The sequence below is a fragment of the Salvelinus fontinalis genome, chromosome 1 (genome assembly GCF_029448725.1).
Source record: "Salvelinus fontinalis isolate EN_2023a chromosome 1, ASM2944872v1, whole genome shotgun sequence".
In the NCBI taxonomy this organism is placed as follows: domain Eukaryota; kingdom Metazoa; phylum Chordata; class Actinopteri; order Salmoniformes; family Salmonidae; genus Salvelinus; species Salvelinus fontinalis.
Window position 1 is genome coordinate 35,933,860 of NC_074665.1, and position 24,911 is coordinate 35,958,770.

The 24,911-nt window shown below is 41.1% G+C and overlaps 1 protein-coding gene across 1 annotated transcript in view; it reads right to left on the reverse strand.

Annotated features, from left to right (window-relative positions):
• LOC129853821 (tyrosine-protein phosphatase non-receptor type 13-like) overlaps positions 1 to 24,911 on the reverse strand; it is a 129,679-nt gene that overhangs the window by 80,161 nt on the left and 24,607 nt on the right. The window contains exons 10-18 of the mRNA XM_055920242.1: positions 15,990 to 16,090; positions 15,759 to 15,836; positions 15,526 to 15,633; positions 15,264 to 15,380; positions 15,068 to 15,112; positions 14,578 to 14,759; positions 3,188 to 3,286; positions 2,659 to 3,056; positions 1,711 to 2,482 (exon numbers count right to left, since the gene is read on the reverse strand). Coding sequence (XP_055776217.1) covers positions 1,711 to 2,482; positions 2,659 to 3,056; positions 3,188 to 3,286; positions 14,578 to 14,759; positions 15,068 to 15,112; positions 15,264 to 15,380; positions 15,526 to 15,633; positions 15,759 to 15,836; positions 15,990 to 16,090 — 1,900 coding nt within the window. The remainder of the gene's footprint in view (positions 1 to 1,710; positions 2,483 to 2,658; positions 3,057 to 3,187; positions 3,287 to 14,577; positions 14,760 to 15,067; positions 15,113 to 15,263; positions 15,381 to 15,525; positions 15,634 to 15,758; positions 15,837 to 15,989; positions 16,091 to 24,911) is intronic.

Here is a 24,911-nt window from a genome sequence, read left to right on the forward strand (position 1 = left end):
CAGTTGTCTGACGAGAGATGCGTGCATAGTGTAAGTCGAGATCAGAAGCCATAAGTCTGGGGTGTAAACATAATAATCAACTGTGAATGTTCATGTATTATTTTCTGTTCGTTTAAGCTGTGAGTTGGGGAGGAGTGAGGAATCTGTGCCGAGGTCAGGTCAGATGAAGTGAGAATGATCAGGTCTCACTAAAGTCGTGTCTAGCAACAGATGGATTTGCTGTCCAGATGTGTAAGGAGGAGACGCAGCATAGCAGAAAGGTAAATAAATACCAGTGCTCGTGTAAATATGTCTTGGTCTTTGCAGCTGTTTGATCCCTTTGGTGAATGAACTTGGTTTGAGCTTTGACTAGTTGTCTGTTCTAACAAAGAGAGTGAAAACCAATCAACTTACTTACATATGTATTCAGACCCTTTGCTATGAGACTTGAAATTGAGCTCAGGTGCATCCTATTTCCATTGATCATCCTTGAGATGTTTCTACAACTTGATTGGAATCCACCAGTAGTAAATGCAATTGATTGGACATGTAGAAAAGCACACACCTGTCTATATAAGGTTCCACAGTTGACAGTGTATGTCAGAGCAAAAACCAAACCATGATGTCGAAGGAATTGTCCGTAGAGCTCTGAGACAGGATTGTGTCGAGGCACAGATCTGGGGAAGGGTACCAAAACATTTCTGCAGCATTGAACATCCCAAGAAAACAGTGGCCTCCATCATTCTTAAATGGAAGAAGTTTTGAACTACCAAGACTCTTCCTAGAGCTGGCCGCCTGGCCAAACTGAGCAATCAGGGGAGAAAGGCCTTGGTCAGGGAGGTGAACAAGAACCCAATTGTCACTGACAGAGCTCCAGAGTTCCTGTGCAGAGATTGGAGAACCTTCCAGAAGGACAACCATCTCTGTAGCACTCGATCAACAAGGCCTTTATGGTAGAGTGGCCAGACGGAAGCCACTCCTCAGTAAAGGACACATGACAGTCCACGTTGTGTTTGCCAAAAGGCACCTAAAGGACTCTGACCATGCGAAATAAGATTATCTGGTTTGATAAAACCAAGATTGGCACCATCCCTACGGTCAAGCATGGGTGGTGGCAACATCATGCTGTGGGGATGTTTTTCAGTGGCAGGGACTGGGAGACTAGTCAGGATCGAGGCAAAGATGAAAGGAGCAAGTACAGAGAGATCCTTGATGAAAATCTGCTCCAGAGAGCTCAGGACCTCAGACTGGGGCGAAGGTTCACCTTCCAACAGCAAGCTGACCCTAAGCACACAAAGACAACGCAGGAATGGCATCGGGACAAGTCTCTGAATGTCCTTGAGTGTCCCATCCAGAGCCCGGACTGGAACTCAATCGAACATCTCTGGAGACCTGAAAATAGCTGTGCCGTGACGCTCCCCATCCAACCTGACAGAGCTCGAGAGGATTTGCATAGAAGAATGGGAGAAACTTCTCAAATACCCAAGAGTGTAATTGCTGCCAAAGGATGCTTCAACAAAGTACTGAGTAAAGGGTCTGAATAATTATGTAAATGTGATATTACATGTTTTGCTTTGTCATTATGGGGTATTTTATCGATTTTAGAATAAGGCTGTAACGTAACAAAATGTGGAAAAAGTCAAGGGGGCTGAATACTTTCCTATGGCGCTACTGCAAGCGCTTGGATTTACCATTGCATTAGGTTTATTACAATAGAGCCCTAGGTCTTACCTTTCTTGGATCCTCATCATCATTTTCATCCTCCTCCCCTTCTGTCTCCTGTCTCCAGGTAGTATTTGTGCATGGGAGGGGTGCAGGCTGAATGAGGGGAGAGAGTGAGGATGGTGGAGGCTGGGGAGAGGGGTGGTGTGTGGGGGGTTGAGAGAGGGGCAAGGTGTCAGGGGGCTGGGGATGGTATTGGATGACTGTACTAATGATGTTGGAGGCATTGGTAGTCTTGAATGTGATGCTGGGTTTGCAATCAGAGGTGATGCTATGTTTACGATTGGAGGTAAAGCTGTGTTTGCAGTCGGAGGTCCTGGAGTTAGGGTTTGCAGTATGGGAGGAGAGGCTGGGAAGAGGGGGTGTAGCAGGCTGGGGCTGGGGATGATGCACAGAGTGGCTGATGTTGAGGTCAGACATCCTAGAAGAGAGGCTGGATGGAGGCCTAGAAGAGGGCTGAGATCGTGTCTGCTGGACAGAGGCGGTTTTCGAGGACAGATTGGGGTTTGTTGAGCTTGTGGTCTGCGAGGACAAGCTGTGGGGGATGGAAGTACAATTGGGGCTGGTGGATCGGACACTAGTAGGGGTGGTGGATCTGGGCCTGGGTGTATGAGAGGTGGTGTGTGAAACCACACTAGGGGTACGTGAGGTTTTTGAGGTGAGGCTAGAGGGACTGTCAGAAGTTGAACTGATGGTCAAGTACTCTTGATCAGCCAGAATGGTTATTTGATCACCCATAAGGCAGTATGTCAAACCGCCATCCGCCTCGTCTCTGATGCAACTGAAAGTGCATACAGAGTTCAATCACAGTTCGGTTGTGTGTGTTAATTTATTTGATCCTTTAATTATATGGGTAAATCCCATTGAAAACAAAAATGTATTTTACAATAGAGACCTGTTTCCAAAAGGCAGCCATCAATAATATGTTACTGTACATAGAATGTTCAATAATGTTACCTGGCGTACATGAGACTAACGCTGGTCTTGGACCCACCAGATGCCAAGCTAATTTCTTCGGAAACTTCATCGTCCACAACAGACAACTTTTCATGGTCTGCTGGGTCACTTCTGCTGGCGAGGGAAATCGGGGAGGGGGGTGAGGGAGGGGTGGGAGAGAGTGAGGATGGCTGTTTCTCAGCTGCTATCATCTCGCTGTCCTGACTCTCTTGACTGGATGCTTGTTCCTGGGCATATGATGACTTCATAGGCCCCTTCTGGGCCTGGTTCTCCTTGTTGTACTGATGGTCCTGGTGAATCTGGTGTGACTGTAGCTTGAGTAGCTGGCTGTAGTCTTCTCCCAGTCTGATGTCTAGAGACTTGGACCTCACCCCACTGGTAGGAGATGGGAAAGGAACCTATTTAAAGAGCGAGATAAAACTCAGTGCTCAGTATGTGTTTGCCTGTTACTGTGTGTGTGTGTGTGTGTGTGTGTGTGTGTGTGTGTGTGTGTGTGTGTGTGTGTATGTGTGTGTGTGCGCAAAATCACCAGTGTGTCAGCGTGCAGTTGAGACAGTACTCCAGGAACAGGTCTGCAGAGAGTCAGGTGGACCTCAGACAGAGCCCCACTGAGCAGGAACAAGACCCTCTGTTGATGAGAGGTCAAGGGTCAGTACAAGGAATTATGGGTGTGTGTGTCTGCTGCAGAGGGCAGGGGCATATTGGTAGGGAGGTCTGCAGGCTTTTACTAACCACAACAAATGATCTGAATCAGCCTCAATTTATTTTTCACCATACTTTGTGCACTAATGTAAAATTAGATTGTGTGGTTACAATGGTGGGCCACAGATACATACAGTATCAATTTGCACCAAGCATTCCATGACAACTCATTTGCATGTTAACTAGACTGAGGCAGACCGTCTGATCGCTGTGTAATCCTGAATTCAGAGTCAGAGGTGAAAGTGAGACACACAGAGCTAATTTCTACTAGATCAGAGAATGAACTTCTTCGCTACCGTCCCACCTGCCCAACATCCGGTGAAATTGCAGAGCGCAAAATTCAAAAATACCAAATTCAAATATTTAACTTTCTTGAAAATATATGTGTTATACATCAAAATAAAGCTTAATTTATAGTTAATCCAGCCGGTGTCAGATTTCAAAAAGGCTTTACGGCGAAAGCCGATTATCTGAGGACAGCGCCCCGCATACAAACACATGAAAATCATATTTCAACCAGGCAGGTGCGCCACAAAGATCAGAAATAGCGATACAAATTGCCTTTCCTTTGAAGATCTTCTTGTGTTGGCACTCAAATGTCACAGAAACATCACAAATGGCCCTTTTGTTCGATAATGTTCTTTATGTCCCAAAAATTTCAATTTATTTGGCATGTTTGATTCTAAAATACACCGGTTTCAACTTGCTCAACATGCCTACCAAGTATCTAATAAATTACCTGTAAACTTGGTCCAAACATTTCAAACAACGTTCCTAATCAAACCTCAGGTACCCTAAAACGTAAATAATCAAAATATTTAAGACGGAATAAACTGTTTCCAATACCGGATAAAAACATGAAGCGCGCTCCAGTTCACGCGCACCAAAACAGTAGAGTCCACCTGGAGTGACACTTACAATGAATAGGACTACTTCTTAATTTCTCAAAAGAAAAACAAAGAACAATTTCAAAAGACTGTTGACATCTAGTGGAAGCCATAGGAACTACAACCAGGTTCCTATTAATAAGGGTATCCCAAAGAAACCCATTGGAAAATCCTATGACCTCAATTTGTTTTTTCCCCCTGGATGGTTTGTCCTCGGGGTTTCACCTGCCATATCAGTTCTGTTATACTCACAGACATCATTTTAACAGTTTTAGAAACCTTTGTGTTTTCTATCCAAATCTACCAATGATGTGCATATCCTAGCATCTGGGCCTGAGTAACAGGCAGTTTACTTTGGGCACGCTTTTCATCTGGAGGGGAAAATACTGCCCACTACCCAAGAGAGGTTAACTGTAACATGGAACAGAGAGAGGAGGTATAGCGAGGGAGCGTGCTTAATAAAGCACAGAGCTAACATACAGAGACACACACTGCATTATAACGCTGAACTAACCCTATTTTCAGAAACCAGAACCAAATCTTGCATGCTTTAGCTAGCTAGCTGACTAACATAACTACCCACACTTTCTGGTTAAAATCCTAACCTCCTCTTCAAGCAACTACTCCATAAATTGTCAAAATAATCTGTGATGCTGACTCACCAAAGAACATAAGAGAAGACCCCCATGAAACGGACAAAAATGAAGGGTATCTTATTGGCATTGGGCGAACCATATACACAATCGCAAATACCACTCAAATGGACAGTAGTACATTAAAAAGATATTGCAAGTGGACATGGCAAATGCCAAGTGTCATAACTCCAAAAATCCTAAAGGCAGTGAACACGCTCCACTGTAGGATTTCATATGGGAAATGGTCAGTCAGGTCTCAAGGGTGAAATATTCAAAATAAAAAAAATACAATTTTTAAACCTCATATAAAGTGCTTTTTTGGACCGTTTTTAGAAGAACAATTTTTTTTGTCAACTATGCATATGTAGCAACCGTAAGGACATACATTTCAATGTTATTGAATTTGTCCATAAGGCCTATGTTTTGTCCATTTGCCATATATGATCATAGGATGTCGGCCAGAGCCCAAAAGTCAGTGAACCATGTCCAAATGACATATATCAGTATTGAAAGTACTAAATCAGTATGTTATATCCATTTGCCATATATGATCATAGGAAGTTGGACAATATAGCATGTGTGTAATGGACACTGTCCAATCGCTCGTTTGTGTTGATTTCAGCCTGTCCATTTGGTGATGGAAAATCCCTCATTAAATACATTGGAAAAGTACAAATGTACTGTCCATTTGCACTGTATTACAATGGGCATTTACCATCACAAAGTGGACATGCTCTAATATACTGCTGAAATGCCCAATTATCTGGCACGTTGAACTCGGGATGGCCTAGCAGTGATAGTGGTCCCCCTCCATCGCTTGCTGGTGTTGATTTTAGCCTGTCCATTTTATGATGGAAAACCCCTCATTAACTTCTTGCAACTATAGGGGGTGCTGTTTCGCATTAGCATAATTTGCTCTACAGATTAAACTGCCTAGTACTCAATTCTTGCTCGTACAATATGCATATTATTATTATTATTATTATTGGATAGAAAACACTCTAGTTTCTATAGCCGTTGGAATTTTGTCTCTGAGTGAAACAGAACTCAATCTACAGCACTTTTCATGATAGGGAGTCAGATTTCAGACATCTTGGCCCCTGATCTGGAGTCAGTTTAAAGGTCCGTGTAAATGCTATGGAGAAACAGACACTTCTTACGTCTTCCCCTGGATGTCAGTACGTGATGACGCTTTGAATTGAGTCGATTGCGCAATCAGTGCCTCTATAAATCACTAAATACCGGAAGTAACTTTCTTTGGCTGCCTGCGCCTGGCGCACGAAGGATGTCGGACTCGCCTCCTTCCAAGCTGTTGTTTAGCCAGTAATATTTCTCCGGTCATATTTTTACTCGTTATAGGTGTTAACAACATCGTAAGGTAGTTATTTTGAACCCTTTTATACCAATTTATATCCGTTTAGTGCGATTTTGAGGCATTGCTTTGTTGTGCACTTTGAAGCGCCGGGCACGTTTCGGGGTCCCGGTCGAACGTTAGTGGGCATTTCGACAGACAAGAGGACATCTTTCGACCAAAAGAAGATTAGACCCAAGAAAGGATACATTGCCCAAGATTCTGATGGAAGATCACCTCATAGTAAGAAATATTTAAGATGATAAATCGTATTTAAGATGATAAATCGCATGTTCCGCCATTTTGTTAGGTGTAGCTTCGCTTGGCGCAACCTGTATTGAAAAGTAAGGATAATTTAAAAAATGTAATTCCGCGATTGTATTAAGAATTAAATTGTCTATCAATCGCTGTCCACCCTATATTTTTTAGTCAAGTTTATGAGTATTTATGTATAAGACTAGATCACTGTCTAATATGGCGCACGACATTTTCTGACCAGCTGGGCTACTTTTGTCATTGTCTAACCATGATTTTGGTGGCTAAATATGCACATTTTCGAACAAACTCTATATGTATGTTGTAATATGATGTTACAGGAGTGTCATCTGAAGAATTCTGAGAAGGTTAGTGAAAAAATTAATATATTTTGGCGATATTTACGTTATCACTCTCTTTGGCTAGAATCAATGCTCTGGTAATGTTTGCACATGTGGTATGCTAATATAACGATTTATTGTGTTTTCGCTGTAAGACACTTAGAAAATATGAAAAATTGTCTGTATTCACAGGATCTGTGTCTTTCAATTAGTGTATGCTGTGTATTTTTACGAAATGTTTTATGATTAGTAATTAGGTAATACACGTTGCTCTGTGTATTTATTCTAGTCGAGTTGTGATGGTGGGTGCAATTGTAAACTATGATTTATACCTGAAATATGCACATTTTTCTAACAAAACCTATCCTATACCATAAATATGTTATCAGACTGTCATCTGATGAGGTTCTTTCTTGGTTAGTGGCTATCAATATCTTTATTTGGCCGAATTGGTGATAGCTACTGGTGGAGAGAGAAAATGGTGGACAAAGAAAAATGGTGTCTTTCGCTAACGTGGTTAGCTAATAGATTTACATATTTTGTCTTCCCTGTAAAACATTTTAAAAATCTGAAATGGTGGCTTTATTCACAAGATCTGTATCTTTCATTAGGTGTCTTGGACTTGTGACTTAATGATATTTAGATGCTACTATTTAATTGTGACGCTATGCTAGCGATGCTACTCAGTGTGGGGGGGGTGGGGGGTGCTCCCGGACCCGGGGTAGATACTCGTGAAAGGTTAAACACATTGGAAATGTACACTGTCCATTTGCAATATAAAATGTACAATCCCAATATTATACTGCCATCAAGTCTGCCACCAAACGTATACATACAGACACCAAACCCACTTTGTCTAACTCTTCTAGAAGCCAACTATCACACATTTCAGAGCCGGCCCACAATTCATAGTACCTTCTGTTAAAACCATAAAAAACCATAAAAACCATAGTTATATTCGAGCTGGAGGTCCAGTTCTGACATTATGTGTAGGCCTAGCTGAGGCGACCTCGAATCTTGGCTCGATAGGTCATTCGGAGCCCGAGCAGTGATGTTAATTAGTGCTGAAAATGCACTTATTTTGGGGGTTGCTACAGGGACCTTGAACGAGCTAGAGGACAGAAACGTGTAGGGTCAGTTTATGGGCCGAGGCGGTTTCAATGCACCTAGTCTTATGATTCTGGGCCTTTTTTAAATGTCGTTATTTTTACACCATTAAAAATGTATTGAATATATTGAAAATGGCCGAGGCTGTTTCTCAGCCTGAGAACCGCCTAGAGCCACATAACTCACCGTGCACTACTTACTTAAGCTCTAGAACAGGTTTATTAAGTTTCAGCGCTCTAGGTCTGACGGTTCTTTGATGGTGTGTACGCCGGTAACTATTACAGGCTCTGTGTGTCTAAGTACCACACTGTCACTCCATCCTGGCAGTGTGTGTGAGTTTTTTCTTGGACATCTGATGGGAGAAATGACTGATTTACAATTCATGAGGGTTGCCTAATCACACATATGACATTTTGGAAAGATGTGACCTTTTTAACCCTTTGAAACAGCCCCTATGACCCCAATTTATGGCACTTCCAGTTGTCACAGGAAGCTGAAAGTAAACATATCCTCCTTGGGGCAGGCTTTTACAGAATCCTGAGTTTCAAGTTTTTACATTAACTTCTTTTGGCTGCAAGCCCGACGTCGGTACACTTATGACAACAGCCAGCTCAAGTGCAGGGCGCGAAATTCAAAATACACTGCTCAAAAAAGTAAAGGGAACACTTAAACAACACAATGTAACTCCAAGTCAATCACACTTCTGTGAAATCAAACTGTCCACTTAGGAAGCAACACTGATTGACAATAAATTGCACATGCTGTTGTGCAAATGGAATAGACAAAAGGTGGAAATTATAGGCAATTAGCAAGACACCCCCAATAAAGGAGTGATTCTGCAGGTGGTGACCACAGACCACTTCTCAGTTCCTATGCTTCCTGGCTGATGTTTTGGTCACTTTTGAATGCTGGTGGTGCTTTCACTCTAGTGGTAGCATGAGACGGAGTCTACAACCCACACAAGTGGCTCAGGTAGTGCAGCTGTGTACGTGTATCTAGTCATGGTGGGTTTCATTGCAATCCTCTGTTTGTTAGTAACACAACCATACCTGATGGTTATTTTTTACGGGGCGTATTAACCAAAAGGAACTGATTTGAACACACCAAACAATGACCTCATTGCGCGCCAATGATATGACCAGTGCTTCTTTGATTGTATTTTGGCCCAATGACCACTGATCGTCTTGAAATCTAGCTTGGTAGAGAGCCAATGAGCTGAGGTAAACGCCAATATCTAATGGTTCTATCCGGGAAGACCCGGTCTTGAACGAAAGTCTTGCGTTATGCAGACATTCGCCATTAATTTCTAACTGAAGGAGCCACTTTGTTTGCGCGTAGCAGTATTGAGTCGAGATCATTTTCCGTTATTTTATTGAAAGAATTATGGCGAGTAAATCTGGAAAATCGAAGGCAAAGTCCAGCTATAAAGATCTACATGCAATTATTGACAAAATTGATAACGAAATTGATAGAGAAAGTGACACAGATTTACAAGAAGATGATTGTATGTCACGTTTGGACTCCCAATTTGAGGATATGTTTTTGGTATGGAGAAGACGCAATTCTCGATCGGTAAGTAACTCTCATGCCGTTGTTTGAAAATAATACCAAAATGATTGAGTTTCCCTACTCTATATATAATCTGTGTGTCTGTATATATGTGATTTTTTAGATTTATTTTATCTAAATATGGAATAGAACCACAGATCTCCAAAATGATTTTGTTTCACTACTCTATATATAATCTGTGTGTGTCTGTCTTTATTTCACAGTCCCTCCGATTCTGATTGGGAGCCCCCACTGCCAAGTTGCCCATCCCCCAGGGGAGCTCGTTCATCTAGCCGGACCCCTGCTGTCTCCGGCTCCACATCTACCCCCGCCCTGCCAGGTGTGAAGTCTGTGACAAAGAAGCGGAGATGGGGAAGAGATACACCTGCAATCAGAGAGGAGGAGGGTCATTGGCACTCTGTGCTGGAGGAGGATGTGGCGCCTCCACCTCCATTATTCAGACCAAAGAGGCCATCAGGCCCTCAGCTGGATATGACATCCAAGTACAGCCCCATGCAACTTTTTCAGCTGTTTTTCACCTCATCTGTTGTTGATTCCCTGGTGTTGAACACTAATAAGTATGGTGCTAAGAAGCAGGTAGGCAAGAAAGAGGGATGGAAGCCCATTTCCATGTCAGATCTTTTTTGTTTCCTGTCAATGGTCATTTACATGAGTCTTGTGAAGCTCAAAACCCTGAAAGACTACTGGAAAACTGCTCCCCTCTATCAACTGCCTTTCCCGTCCACTGTCATGTCTTGAAAAAGGTTTCTGACAATCTCACGGGCGCTTCACATCAGTGACCCAGAAGTTAATGAGGACAACGAGAAGAAGAGAGGCACAGCAAGGTTTGATAAGCTTTGCAAAATAAAACCTCTACCCCAGTATCGTTGAGGCATGCAAGACTTATTTTCATCCTGCCCAGAACCTGTCCATCGATGAGAGGATGGTAGCCTCAAAGGCCAGAATTTGCCTAAAACAATACATGCGTAACAAACCAACTAAGTGGGGTTACAAGCTGTTTGTTTTGGCTGATTCTGTGTGTGCATACACGTGCAATTTTTTTGTCTATGAGGGGAAGAGCAGTTTTGGGACCGGTAAGGGACTCGGTTATGATTCCGTTATGCAGTTATTAGATTTTCAGCTGCTGGGGAAGGGCTACAAACTTTTTGTGGATAACTTCTACACTAGCCCTACCCTGTTTGCAGACCTGAGGAAGCTGGAGGTGTGGGCTTGTGGCACCATTCGGACCAACAGAGTGGGCTTTCCGAAGACAAAGGTGAACGACATGCCTAAGCGTGCTGAGCGGGGGACCATGAGATGGATTCGCCAAGACGGCCTGCTGTTTGTGAAGTGGATGGATACCAGAGAGGTGGTCATGTGCTCCACTATCCACAAGTCCTTCAGTGGGGATCATGTCATCAGGCGTGTGAAAGATGCTGCCGGGGCATGGACCACCAAAAATGTCCCCATTCCTTTAGCTATCAAGGACTACAAGAGCATGGGAGGTGTGGACCTGTCAGATGCACTGATTGGCTACTACAATGTGCTCCACAAGACAATGAAATGGTACAAGACATTTTTCTATCACTTCATTGACATTGCTGTGGTGAATTCCTTCATCCTCCAGAAGGAAATGGCTAAGAGCTGTGGACAGCCCCACATCTCACAGCTAGCCTTCCGAGAGCTGCTCATGCAGGAGCTTGCTTGCTACAGAAAGTCTACTGCAGCCCTTTCTGTCCCCTCTACCTCTGTTCCCTCTACCTCTGCCCCTTCTGCTCCAACCAGTGCTGTTCACCTGCCCAGATTCATCTCTGCAGGCATGAATGTGCCTTAGGGCAAAAAGGGCACAGTGGGGAGGCGTTGATGTGTGCTTTGTCACAGGAAATGCCCCATCACCTGCACCACCTGTTCAGTAACCCTCTGCTTTACAGCAGAAAGAGACTGCTATTGGGCATGGCATCTGCAGAACAATATTATGTAGAGGACTGAGGGTCTTCACAATATTGTATATTATACATTGAATGTGTGTACATAGTTAACCTTGTTATTTATTTATTTTTCAAATTTTCATATTATTTTTTTTTTTTTTGGGGGGGGGGGGGGGTGTGTTAGAATAGCATTTTAGTATTTTGTATATAGTCATTTTCTTCAAAATGCATCACTGTACCAATTTGGCCACTTGGTACATTTGGGCAACTTGTGTGGGACACCTGGGTAACTACATGCTCACTCGTTCCTGAAGATATCTTTTTTAAACTTTTTTCTAATACTGTTGCCATCTTATGTTCTGCATCAAAATTATCCCCAGCATAATATCTGAATGTTTGCCTGTTCTTGTTCAGTTGAAAGATGATGCAAAATCTTGTAAAGGCCAGTAGCCCGAGTCAGGTTGAGGAATTTCTCTTTAACCTGAAAGAGCCAAAGGAATATTTACTAAAGATGGAAGAGCAGCTAATGGAGAATGATTTTCGAAAATACATGGTGAGAAATTAAATGTTTCATTGGTATGAGTTGATATAAAAAGGGCTTTATAAACAAATTTGATTGAAATTGGCGTGTTGCTTGTAAAGTACATATTTTGTGTTCTATAGAGAAGCTTGACAAACGGCCTCATGTCAACGATGAATATGAAAGGAAACAAAAGGAAGAGGGTCTTTGAGGTCTCCAACCTTTGCAGCATAATTATAGGTACAGTGGAGGCCAAATTATGACATTTTACATGACATTTGAATACCTTCTCTAGCTAATCATTTGTTTTCCCCCTTTGCAGGAGGTGTGAGTCTTTGCGAATCAAAGGCTACATAGGCAGAAATACTACAGGCGATGTCAACCTGCCTGAGACATGCACCTGATTGCAAGAGGGGCAGTGGGAGGACCAATGACTAAGGAGATAAAATAGCACTTAAGAAATTAAAAGCATTAAAGCCTTTTCCGACAGTGACTTTTACTGATATATTGAACTTCTCATTTGTGTTTCCAGAAGCCTGTGCCAGAAATGACTTTTTTTGGCTTTTTTAAAATGTATTTTAATGGCTTGTACATCTACAGTATTATATGGTGCATAGCATTTTCTTTTCAAGTGTAATAAAATGTTGACCTTTTTATTTACTTTGAATAACAGTTTTTACATTGACAAAGGTTTACACAATCCAAGTTACTGCTCTAATTGTGTTACACAGAATGACAATAGCCAACAGTAGCATAGACCCTAAGTCTAGAAGATACATTTTGCACCAAGAGTAGAATTGTATTATACATCAGCATGCTTTTCAAGAGTGTGCAACATCAGAAAGGTCCTGCTTGATACAGTTTGTTTTCCTATTCTTAGCTCAGGAACTTATCCTTATTTAAAGTAAACAAGCCTACTTCACAAAATGGCAACTACTTCTAAACAACTAATCAACAAACTTCATGGATTGATGGTAATCCTTGTTGAATTCATGGTGTGTTTTGGTCAAATCAGATCCCAATGTTTTCTTAACTTCTCTTGGGTAGGGGGCAGCATTCGGAATTTTGGATGACAAGCATGCCCAAATTAAACTGTCAGCTACTCATCCCCAGAAGATAAGATATGCATGTTATTAGTAGATTTGGATAGAAAACACTCTGAAGTTTCTAAAACTGTTTGAATCATGTCTGAGTATAACAGAACTTATTTAGCAGGCGAAACCCCGAGGACAAACCATTCAGATTTGTTTTGTTTTTTGAGGTCACTCTTTTCAAAGAGGTTTCATTGGTAAAACAGATTTCTAAGGGACCTTCTTGCAGCTTTTTTTTTTTTAATTGCTAAAAATATTTATATTCATGAAATCACAAGTGCCAAATAGATTTGGCACACTCCAAATAGTATCCGTAAAGTTTGTAGAAACATGTCAAACGTTTTTTATAATCAATCCTCAGGTTGTTTTTAACATAAATAATCGATCATATTTCAACCGGACAGTAAACTATTCAATAGAAGACAGAAATAAAATGTTGAGCTACAATTTTCGCGCGCAAGAACTAATCAAGGACACCACTGGATTTGATAAATCTCGCTCATTTTTCAGAATAAAAGCTTGAAACTATGTCTAAAGACTGTTCACACCCTGGGGAAGCCATAGGAAAATGAATCTGGTTGATATCCCTTTAAATGAAGGAAAGACAGGCAATGGAACAGGGATTTTTCAAAATAAGAGGTACTTCCGGGTTGGATTTCCTCAGGTTTTCTCCTGCAAAATCAGTTCTGTTATACTCAGACAATATTTTGAGTTTTGGAAACTTTAGAGTGTTTTCTATCCTAATCTGTCAATTATATGCATATTCTAGCATCTGGGCATGAGAAATAGGCCGTTTACATTGGGAACGTTATTTTTCCAAACATAAAAATTCTGCCTCCTAGCGTCAAGAAGTTACTGAAAGTTAGATTTTTATAGTAATTAATGTGAATTTGGCGCTCTGCATTTTCTCTGTCTTTTTGCCAAGTGAGACAGTAGCGTCCCGCCTAAACTCAGATTTTTGGATATAAATATGAACTTTACCGAACAAAACATTCATGTACTGTGTAACATGAAGTCCTATGAGTGTCATCTGATGAAGATCAAAGGTTAGTGATTAATTTTATCACTATTTCTGCTTTTTGTTACTCCTCTCTTTGGCTGGAAAAATGGCTGTATTTCTGTGACTTGGCTCTAACCTAACATAATCGTTTGGTGTGCTTTCATTGTAAAACCTTTTTGAAATCGGACACTTTGGCTGGATTTACAACAAGTATATCTTTAAAATGGTGTAAAATACTTGTATGTTTGAGGAATTTAAATTATGGGATTTCTGTTTTGAATTTGGCGCCCTGCAGTTTCACTGGCTGTTGAAGAGTTGGGACGCAACCGTCCCACATACCCTAGTGAGGTTAACCTCACTCCAATATTTAAATGTAGTTGATTATTAGTTGTGTATAGTTTTCAAACTCGATAGTACTGAAATTAAAAAATAACTGTTGGCTGTCTTTTCAACAAAGGTTGAGATCTCATTTATCAATGTCTCAACCAAATATTACCCATATTTCCACGATGAAATGACGGTGTGCTGACGGTGTGCCCAGTGGGCAGTGTTACCTGAGCGTCTAGGATCCGAACCACAGGGTTGTGGAGTCTCTTGCCATGTTTAGATGTGGCCATGTTAGACAGAGCCAGTGCTTCCTCTGTCCCATTCAGGGTGGTCTGGGACCCAAAGCCCCTCTCCAACATCAGACTCTGAGTACTGGGGGCCAGAGAAGTCTTACTGTCCCTCAGAGAATCTGCATGGGAGAGAGAGGACTCAGAAGGGCTTTCACACTAATGAGCCGTATCAAGCCAAACCAAGCAGTACTGAGCTGGCCTGGTTACTCAACCACCACAGTTGCTGGAAAAGTGCTGAAAAAGACTATGTAAAAAGAAAATGTCCAGCCCAGCACAGTTTGACACAATAGTCTGAAAAGGGCAATATAGAAGTTGTTACTGGTTATACAGCACCAGATGGTGGGTGGCTTTTTGAACTCCCTCTCCAACATCATAACCTATGTTCCCCGAGAACAAAAGTGTTGAAGTCAATTCTTCAATGTCATACCCCGGGTACTGGGTGGCAGCAAGCCCTTACTGTCCCTCAGAGAACCTGCATGGGAAAGAGGATAGAGGGAGAGAGGGAGAAACAGACAGACATGGTCTGTCAGAGAGTGTATGACAGAGAGAGAACTGTGACGATGAGAGAGTATGTAGCGTATAGTTGGGTGGGGATGTATTTTATTGTAATAGGTGCTACGTACATTTGGGCTGTGAGACGATGAGCTCCACCTCATCAGGGCTGCTCTGGAGGATGGCTGCTGCATTGGTGAACGTCACGCCCTGCAGACTGATCTTATTCAGAGAGATCAGACGACCACCTACATAATCAATCAACCCAACCACAGTATCAGTCTAACCATCAACCAAAGAAAACTGAAAAGACTAGTATGATGTGTTTGTGTGTCTGTTAACTTGATGAGTAACCTCGTCTGAATCCTGATGACTTAGCTCCCTGTTCAGTACCTGGTCTGATTTTGCCGTCTCTGTCCGCTGGTCCGTAAGGTACGATGGAGGCTATGAAGATTCCCAGGTCCAGGATCCCTGTGTTGTCCTCCCCCACTATCACAAAACCTGAGAAAAAGAGAGAGAGAGAGACACACATACACACAGAGACAGAGGACCAGAGTCATTGTATTTCTATGGCTAAAAACAAATCTAGAAAACCACCCAATCACCCCTAAAACCCTACTACTCACCAAAGCCCAATTTAGGGTCTTTCCGTAGGACCAGACAGATGATCTCTCGCTCTGGAGAACCCCTGGTTAATGTGTCTACTGTAAAACAACGCACAGGTCAGGGGTTAAACACAATACCAAGAGCATTCATAAAATAAGCTAAGATAAGAGTGAAGAATTAAGTTAATGCAAAGAGTTAAACATATGCAGCTTGAGAGTATATATTTCAGATATAGCATACTCAGTCCTCACCTCGTATGGAGGAGCTTGTGGAGGGGGCCTCTAAGAAGCCCTCAGAGTCCTGTTTCTGTAGAGAGGCATTGGAGATGATTCTGGGGATGGGCTCTGAAGTACTGGAACACAAACACAGTCATGGGTTTACATAGATAATTAGTATAATAATAAACTGATGGAAATAATTATGGAGTACTAGAACACAACGACAAACAGTTTGTCAGAATAATGGTTATTATCATCAACGGATGAAGTCAATGTAAGTAAGCAGAGGGTCTCTCCCTTTGTGGACGAATAAAAAAAATGTTGTACAGATGTCAGATCTTAATATGTCCCATTTTGTTGCAGGAGGGAAAAATCCTACAGCAGGAGGATTTGAAAGGATATTTAATATTTAGAAGCACTGCCACGGGAAAAATCCTACAGCAGGAGGATTTGAAAGGATATTTAATATTTAGAAGCACTGCCACGGGACAGCTGGAAGTGGTGTTGTATGCTATACAATCACTTAGACTGCAAGTCCACTGAGCGTCAGTTCAAGTAGCCTATGTAAGCTAGTCTTGTATGAATTCTTACAGTGCCTTCAGAAAATATTCACACGCCTTGACTTTTTCCACATTTTGTTGTGTTACAGCCTGCATTTTAGGGAAAGAGGGGGGGGGGGAAACAACATTGTAGTGTAACCCTCTCACCGGGCTTGAATATGACTCTCGCAATATTAACTTATTAACGTATCTCAACAGCATGGGATGTTAGGTGAGAAGGACATCTCCAATTAGAACTCCTATTGTAAACTTTCTAGGGTGATGACAATTGGTATTAACCTCAGATGAAATTATTATATGTTTCTGTTATTGTATCAGGATAGGCTATCCAATGCATTAAATTAGATTGAAACATTAAATAACTCCACCAAAGCAACATACATACGGTTCAATATGTGTGTTATTACATATTAACATAGCACAACATAAAAAAAATATTATAATAATAAACCCCAATGAGTCGTGCACATGTCCAAATTATTTCAAGCTTTCTTAATAACCCGTTGGCGCACGTTGGAGCTCCAAAAAATTAAGACACACACAAAGTCCAGAAGCACCTCACCTTGTGGTTACTCACTAACGTTACTTGTAGATATTCCTTTAGCGAAGTATGGCAGTTCCTTGCAGGTTTCCTCACAAGATCCACAGCAAGCACCGCTATCAATGCAGACAGTACTCCTTAGTCATAAACGACATCCCATGGGAACATGAACTCGTTTAAGCTTTACAAAACAATTCTCTCTCAGTATTACACGATGCTAGGCTAACCTCAAGGCTGTCAAATACCTTCACGATGAGATGCTAGCTTCAGTCTTCACTAAGTCTTAACAAAATTATAACAACTCTCTTATAAAATAAAATCGGTATTTCCCTTCATGTGTTAGTAGGTATGGGTTTTGTTCTAGTTTTGTCGTCTTCTTTATAATTTTTCCTCACCAACGGTCCTAATGTAAAAACCCATCCTTTTCTCAAGGTCTCTCTCCCTCTCTTTTTTCCCAGGCCTCCAATTAAGCAGGTCCACTCCCATTGGCCACAGCTTAACAGGCGACATTATTGGTCAAAACTTAAACTTAAAAGTAAACCAACCTTTTCACTTATACATTAAATAAATATTTATTCAAAATAAATATTTATCAACATTACAATTTAGGAGCAATTCAATCACCTTTTAAATCTAATACCAATTAATTATAACAAATAAACTCACTACTTGGTTTTAACAAGGGTATTGCAGTAGTTAGTCCACAATACTAGCTTAAAAGACAGAACAGTGTACAGAATATAAATATTCCAAAACATGCATCCCGTTTGCAATAAGGCAATAAAGTAAAACTACCAAAAAATTGACAAAGAAATTAACTTTATGTCCTGAATACAAATCGTTATGTTTGGGACAAATCCAACACAACACATCACTGAGTACCACTGTTCATATTTTCAAGCACGGACGCTCAGGTTATGGGTATGCTTGTCATCAGCAAGGCTAAGGAACTTGTTATGATAAAAAAAAAACAGAATAGAGCTAAGCACTGGAAAAATCATTAGCCCTCTCCTGTACTCCCTGTTCACCCACGACTGCGTGGCCATGCACGCCTCCAACTCAATCATCAAGTTTGCGGACGACACTACAGTGGTAGGCTTGATTACCAACAACAACGAGACGGCCTACAGGGAGGAGGTGAGGGCCTTCGGAGTGTGGTGTCAGGAAAATAACCTCACACTCAACGTCAACAAAACAAAGGAGATGATTGTGGACTTCAGGAAACAGCAGAGGGAGCACCCCCCCCCCACCCCCACCCCCCCCCCCCCCCTCCCCATCCACATCGAGGGGACAGTAGTGGAGAAGGTGGAAAGTTTTAAGTTCCTCGGTGTACACATCACGGACAAACTGAATTGGTCCACCCACACAGACAGCGTTGTGAAGAAGGCGCAGCAGCACCTCTTCAACCTCAGGAGGCTGAAGAAATTCGGCTTGTCACCAAAAGCACTCACAAACTTCTACAGATGAACAATCGAGAGCATCCTGTCGAGCTGTATCATCGCCTGGTACGGCAACTGCTCCGCCCACAACCGTAAGGCTCTCCAGAGGGTAGTGAGGTCTGCACAACGCATCACCGGGGGCAAACTACCTGCCCTCCAGGACACCTACACCACCCGATGTCACAGGAAGGCCATAAAGATCATCAAGGACAACAAACACCCGAGCCACTGCCTGTTCACCCCGCTATCATCCAGAAGGCGAGGTCAGTACAGGTGCATCAAAGCAGGGACCGAGAGACTGAAAAACAGCTACTATCTCAAGGCCATCAGACTGTTAAACAGCCACCACTAACATTTAGTGGCCGCTGCCAACATACTGACTCAACTCCAGCCACTTGAATTGATGGAAATTATGTAAAAATGTATCACTAGCCACTTTAAACAATGCCACTTAATATAATGTTTACATACCCTACATTACTCATCTCATATGTATATGTATATACTGTACTCTATATCATCTACTGCATCTTGCCATCTTTATGTAATACATGTATCACTAGCCACTTTAAACTATGCCACTTTATGTTTACATACCCTACATTACTCATCTAATATGTATAGACTGTACACTATACCATCTACTGCATCTTGCCTATGCCGTTCTGTACCATCACTCATTCATATATCTTTATGTACATATTCTTTATCCCTTTACACTTGTGTGTATAAGGTAGTAGTTGTGGAATTGTTAGGTTAGATTACTTGTTGGTTATTACTGCATTGTCGGAACTAGAGGCACAAGCATTTCGCTACACTCGCATTAACATCTGCTAACCATGTGTATGTGACAAATAAAATTTGATTTGATTGGATTTGGAAAACTCATTAAGGAAACGCTGGTTCAGTCTGCTTTCCAACAGACACTGGGAGACAAATTCACCTTTCAGCAGGACAATAACCTAAAACCAAGATGACTTTGAATGTTCCTGAGTGGCCTAGTTACAGTTTTGACTTAAATCAGCTTGAAAATCTATAGCAAGACTTGAAAATAGCTGTCTAGTAATGATCAACAACCAACTTGACAGAGCTTGAAGAATATTAAAAAGAATAATGTGCAAATATTGTACAATCCAGGTGTGTAAAGCTCTTAGAGACTTACCCAGAAAGACTATTAGGTTATTCTAACATCTATTGACTCAGGGGGTTGAATGATTATCTAATCAAGATATATTAGTGTTTTATTTTTCATAAATGTTTTACAAATGTTAAAATGTTTTTTTTTTTAAAGACATTTAAAACTATTTTAGTTCCACTATAACACAACATAAAGTGGAAAAAGTCAAGGGGTGTGAATACTTTCTGAAGGCACTGTTTGCGGATTATAATAAATGTACAATATTTGCAGGGGGTAGATGTAAAATCTGTTTTTTTAGATCAATGGTTTATTATATGTTCAGGGCAAGCATCAGACAATATATATATATATATATATATGTATATATATAATCTCAGTGCCTGTGTGGTCCAGCAGGTACTGCTGCTGGCAACAACACACGTGCCAGAGTAGGCATGTGTTTGAATCTGGCCCACTACTTACCTTTACATTTTTGGAGGAACTAGTACCTTTCCTAGTTACTCTCCTTGGGCTGTACTTGTAATTTCAAGTAATTTCTGAAGGAAGTAACTTACTTTTTACCAAATCACTTGAGTTACAAAAGATTTACAATGGCTACGGAAAGTATTCAGACCCCTTGAGTTTTTTCCCCATTTTTTTAAGTTACAACCCTATTCTAAAACTAATTAAATCGTTTTTTTCTCATCAATATAATAATGACAAGGCCAAACAGGTTTTTAGAAATTGTTGCTAATTTACTGAAAATATGAAACTGAAATATCACATTTACATAAGTATTCAGACCCTTTACCCAGTACTTTGTTGAAGCACCGTTGGCAGTGATTACAGCATTGAGTCTTCTTGGGTATCACGCTACAAGCTTCGCACATCTGTATTTGGGGAGTTTCTCCCATTCTTCTCTGCAGATCCTCTCAAGCTCTGTCAGGTTGGACGGGGAGCGTTGCCGCACAGCTATTTTCAGGTTTCTCCAGAGACGTTCAATCTGGCTGGGCCACTCAAGAACATTCAGAGACTTGTCCTGAAGCCACTCCTGCGTTGTCATGGCTGTGTGCTTAGGGTCGTTGTCATGTTGGAAGGTGAACCTTCACCCCAGTCTGAGGTCCTGAGCGCTCTGGAGCAGGTTTTCATCAAGGATATCTGTACTTTGCTAAGTTAATATTTTCCATGATCCTGACTAGTCTCCCAGTCCCTGCCGCTGAAAAACATCCCCACAGCATGATGCTGCCACCTCCATGCCCACTGTAGGGATGGTGCCAGGTTTCTTCAAGATGTGACGCTTGGCATTCAGGCCAAAGAGTTGAATCTTGGTTTCATCAGACCAGAGAATCTTGTTTCTCGTGGTCTGAAAGTCTTTATGTGCATTTTGGCAAATACCAAGTGGTTTGTCGTGCCTTTTACTGAGGAGTGGCTTCCATCTGGTCACTCTACCATAAAGGTCTGATTGGTGGAGTGCTGCAGAGATGCTTTCCTTCTGGAAGTTTATCCCATCTCCACAGAGGAACTCTGGAGCTCTGTCAGAGTGACAATTGGGTTCTTGTTCACCTCCCTGACCAAGGCCCTTCTCCCCCGATTGCTCAGTTTGGCTGGGCGGCCAGCTCTAGGAAGAGTCTTGGTAGTTCAAAACTTCTTCCATTTAAGAATGATGGAGGCCACTGTGTTCTTGGGGATGTTCAATGCTGCAGAAATGTTTTGGTACCCTTCCTCAGATCTGTGCCTCGATACAATCCTGTCTCAGAGCTCTATGGACAATTCCTTCAACCTCAAGACTTGGTTTTTGCTCTGACATGCACTGTCAACTGTGGGACCTTATATAGACAGGTGTGTGCCTTTCCAAATCATATCCAATCAATTGAATTTACCGCAGGTGGAATCCAATCAAGTTGTAGAAACATCTCAAGGATGATCAATGGAAATAGGATACACCTGAGTCTCATGGCAAAGGGTCTGAATACTTGTGTAAATAAGGTATTTGTGTCTTTTATTTTTTATTCATTTGCAAAAATGTCTAAAACCTGTTTTTGCTTTGTCATTATGGGGTATTCTGTCTAGATTGCTAAGGATTTGTATTTATTTAATCAATTTTAGAATAAGGCTTTAAAGTAACAAAATGTGGAAAACATCAAAGGGTCTGAATACTTTCCGAAGGCACTGTATATTATTATATTGTTGCTGTCGGAGGAAAACCACCTAACCAAATGTTTTGATTTAGATTTTTTTTTTACATGAACCGATACTATTGGTTCCCTTTTATGTCTGTATGAACGTTTCACAACCCCTTGACCAATGAAATTCAAAATAGCTTCTCATAAAAACTCTTAAGTCCAATGGCTCTCCAAGTTGTCCATCAAACCCAGTTTTATCTCCACCAAGGCTCTTGAAGTGAAGCGCACTTCACTTTGTTCTTGGGTTCTCAGCCAGACACGATCAGAGGTATATTGGACTTTAATTAACTTCTGCCTTTGTAATATTATATATTTCTGGAGTAAGAAATCTATTTCTAAGATATAATTCTAATGCTGAAATTGTGTTTTGTGGACAAGTGCAAATTAAATGGCTAGGTAGCTAACTAGCTAGATAGTTAACTAGCTTCGGCTGACCCAGATTCTGACAGAAAAAGTTTAATATACATTTTTTAGATTCCCACATAATCTCTGTTTTTTGGCTAACTAGCCACCTTGTCATTTGCATAAAGCGTGCACAGATTAATCAGATATGTGTGGCAGTGGGTAACTAGCTATCACATTAGGTTGTCACTAAATAAGCTGGCTAAGTTATCTAGCTAGCTGCATTGTCAACCATGTATTTAACTAACGTTAGCTAGACCAATGGGTCAGTCCACCACAGCATCCTCCTACGCATTGCTCTCTCTCGCTCTCAGTGTATGTTTGTCTATGTGTGTTTAAATGTCATTCTGTTTTTATGAAAAGGCCAATAAGCCCCTCTGCCATACAGTCAGTGTATCATCTCCATAAGCTTTTGGTGCCATATACTAGACATCTAGTTTTTCTGTGTCTTTTTATTTACAACTTGTAGCGACACAACCGAGGGTGTGAGAATGGGCCAGCCAAATAAATTAAATAACTTTCAAAGTGGAAAGGAGCGGTTGTCACGTTCCTGACCTGTTTTCTCTTGTTTTTGTATGTGTTTAGTTGGTCAGGGCGTGAGTTGGGGTGGGCATTCTATGTTATGTGTTTCTATGTTTAGGTTCAATGTCATTTAGCCTGATATGGTTCTCAATCAGGGACAGGTGTTTTACGTTTCCTCTGATTGAGAACCATATTAAGGTAGGTTTTTCACACTGTTTGTTTGTGGGTGATTGTCTTCCGTGTCTGTGTCTGTGCACCACACGGGACTGTTTCGTTTGTTCGTTCGTTTGTGTAGTCTGTACCTGTTCATGCGTTCTTCGTGTTTATGTAAGTTCTCTAGTTCAGGTCTGTCTACATCGTTTATTTTGTTTTGTAGTTTGTTGAAGTATTTTCGTGTTTCGTCATTACTTTAATAAATTCATTATGTCATATAACAACGCTGCGCTTTGGTCCAATCCCTACTCCTCCTCTTTGGACTAAGAGGAGGAGGACAACCGTTACAGCGGTTCAGAAGAGAAGGAGGATGGAGGGTAAATCCAGGGTAAATGAAATTGCACATTGATAGAGAACAAGTCAACGTTGAATAACCGTAATTGAAACAGTACAGCCTACGGACTTTGTTTGATGTCAGTCTTCATTGGAGACTTCCTATGCTGGAGGACATCTGCAAGATGTTGTTGGCAGGCTTTAATAATAAATTAAATGTCAAATTAGCTGTTGTCCTTTTTGTTTGCTGTCATAGTTTACCATAAGGTATAAACAATTACCAAACTAAATTTGTAATAATACTTTTTTTACTCTTACTTGAGTAGTTTCTTAAGGCGGCACATTGTACTTGAGTAAAATACAATCTAAGTCAATGTTTACCAACATTTTTTGGTTACTGTACCACCAACTATGTGGTCCCCGAAAATTGCGTACTACGTTACAAATGTGCAGATATGTGCTCTCTGTCATTCTCTCTTTCGGTCTACTGTGTGTGTATCTTACTAGCTGTCACTCAAATTGCAAGGGAATGAAGGTCATTAACTGAACATCGAATCGCTAGGGGGCTTGCCTACGTGGGTGTAAATGTAGGGAAAATGGCACCACACAGTTTCCAGAAAACAGTTGCTTTCAAACTGGGGATTTCATGGCTAATTGAGGTAAGACAGTAATTCTGCTCATAGATTATGCATTTATGAACTACATATTAAAAAAATACCTACTAGTTGCCAAAACTTTAATATAGACCACATGGAAAATTAAATTAATCTGATATTTTATATGAATAAAGACTTGCTAAAGTGCAAACATTTACCATTTTGAAATGTCCCTCTGCTCATTTTAAGCCAATGAGATAAATTTTTGTACATTTGAATGTTGCAGTAATAGGACCTAGGCCTATAGCGTTTGAGCGAGCGCTAGATTAAGATAGCGAGCCTTGATTCCATTGACTCAACTGCCCCCCGCATGGAGAGAAAGAGAAATGCTAATTTTTAGCCAATCACGAGGCTCATTTGAATTTCCTGATGCATCACGAAAATTATCCGCAACCATCTGCAACTGTTAAAGCCATTACCCAAATAATGTTGTTGACTCGTCCTATATTCGAATTTGGACAAAGCATAAATTGGAGAAAAAACACTTCAAAAACCCTACCTCAAACTTGCCTCTCAAACAGCCCGTTTAAAAATTGTGACTCGTTTCAGGAAAATAGGTCACAGGTCACTACTTCACAGGAGGCAGTTGAACGTAAACATTTATTTTGTTAAAAAATGCATTTTTGGGGGGCAGAAATGCCTTCTGGAACATGTGAACTTCCATGTGCTTTAATAACAAATGTGTATGCCATCCGTAAATGCGAATACAATTTTTAAATTACGAGCTTCGTTGGTTTAGCCACGGAGAAAATCAGGAACCTTCTCTCTAGCCATGATTGGCTGAGTTAATGGATGAGCTGGAGATGCCAGGAGATGAGTTTGGATTAGTCTGCCATGTAGCATGCTTCTATCTATAGCGTGAGCTGGTCAGTATGTCTTGATAGTCCTTTCCACCACTCGTTTTTGAAAGATATAATGTACAAAAGTTTTGCTACTTTTCTCAACAAGATTGATGCCCTGAATTTAGCAGGTGCTATCAACAGATCAGTTGGTAGATACAAACAAAACAGAGTTAAATGGTTCCAGTCTGATGTGAAGCATTCACTCAT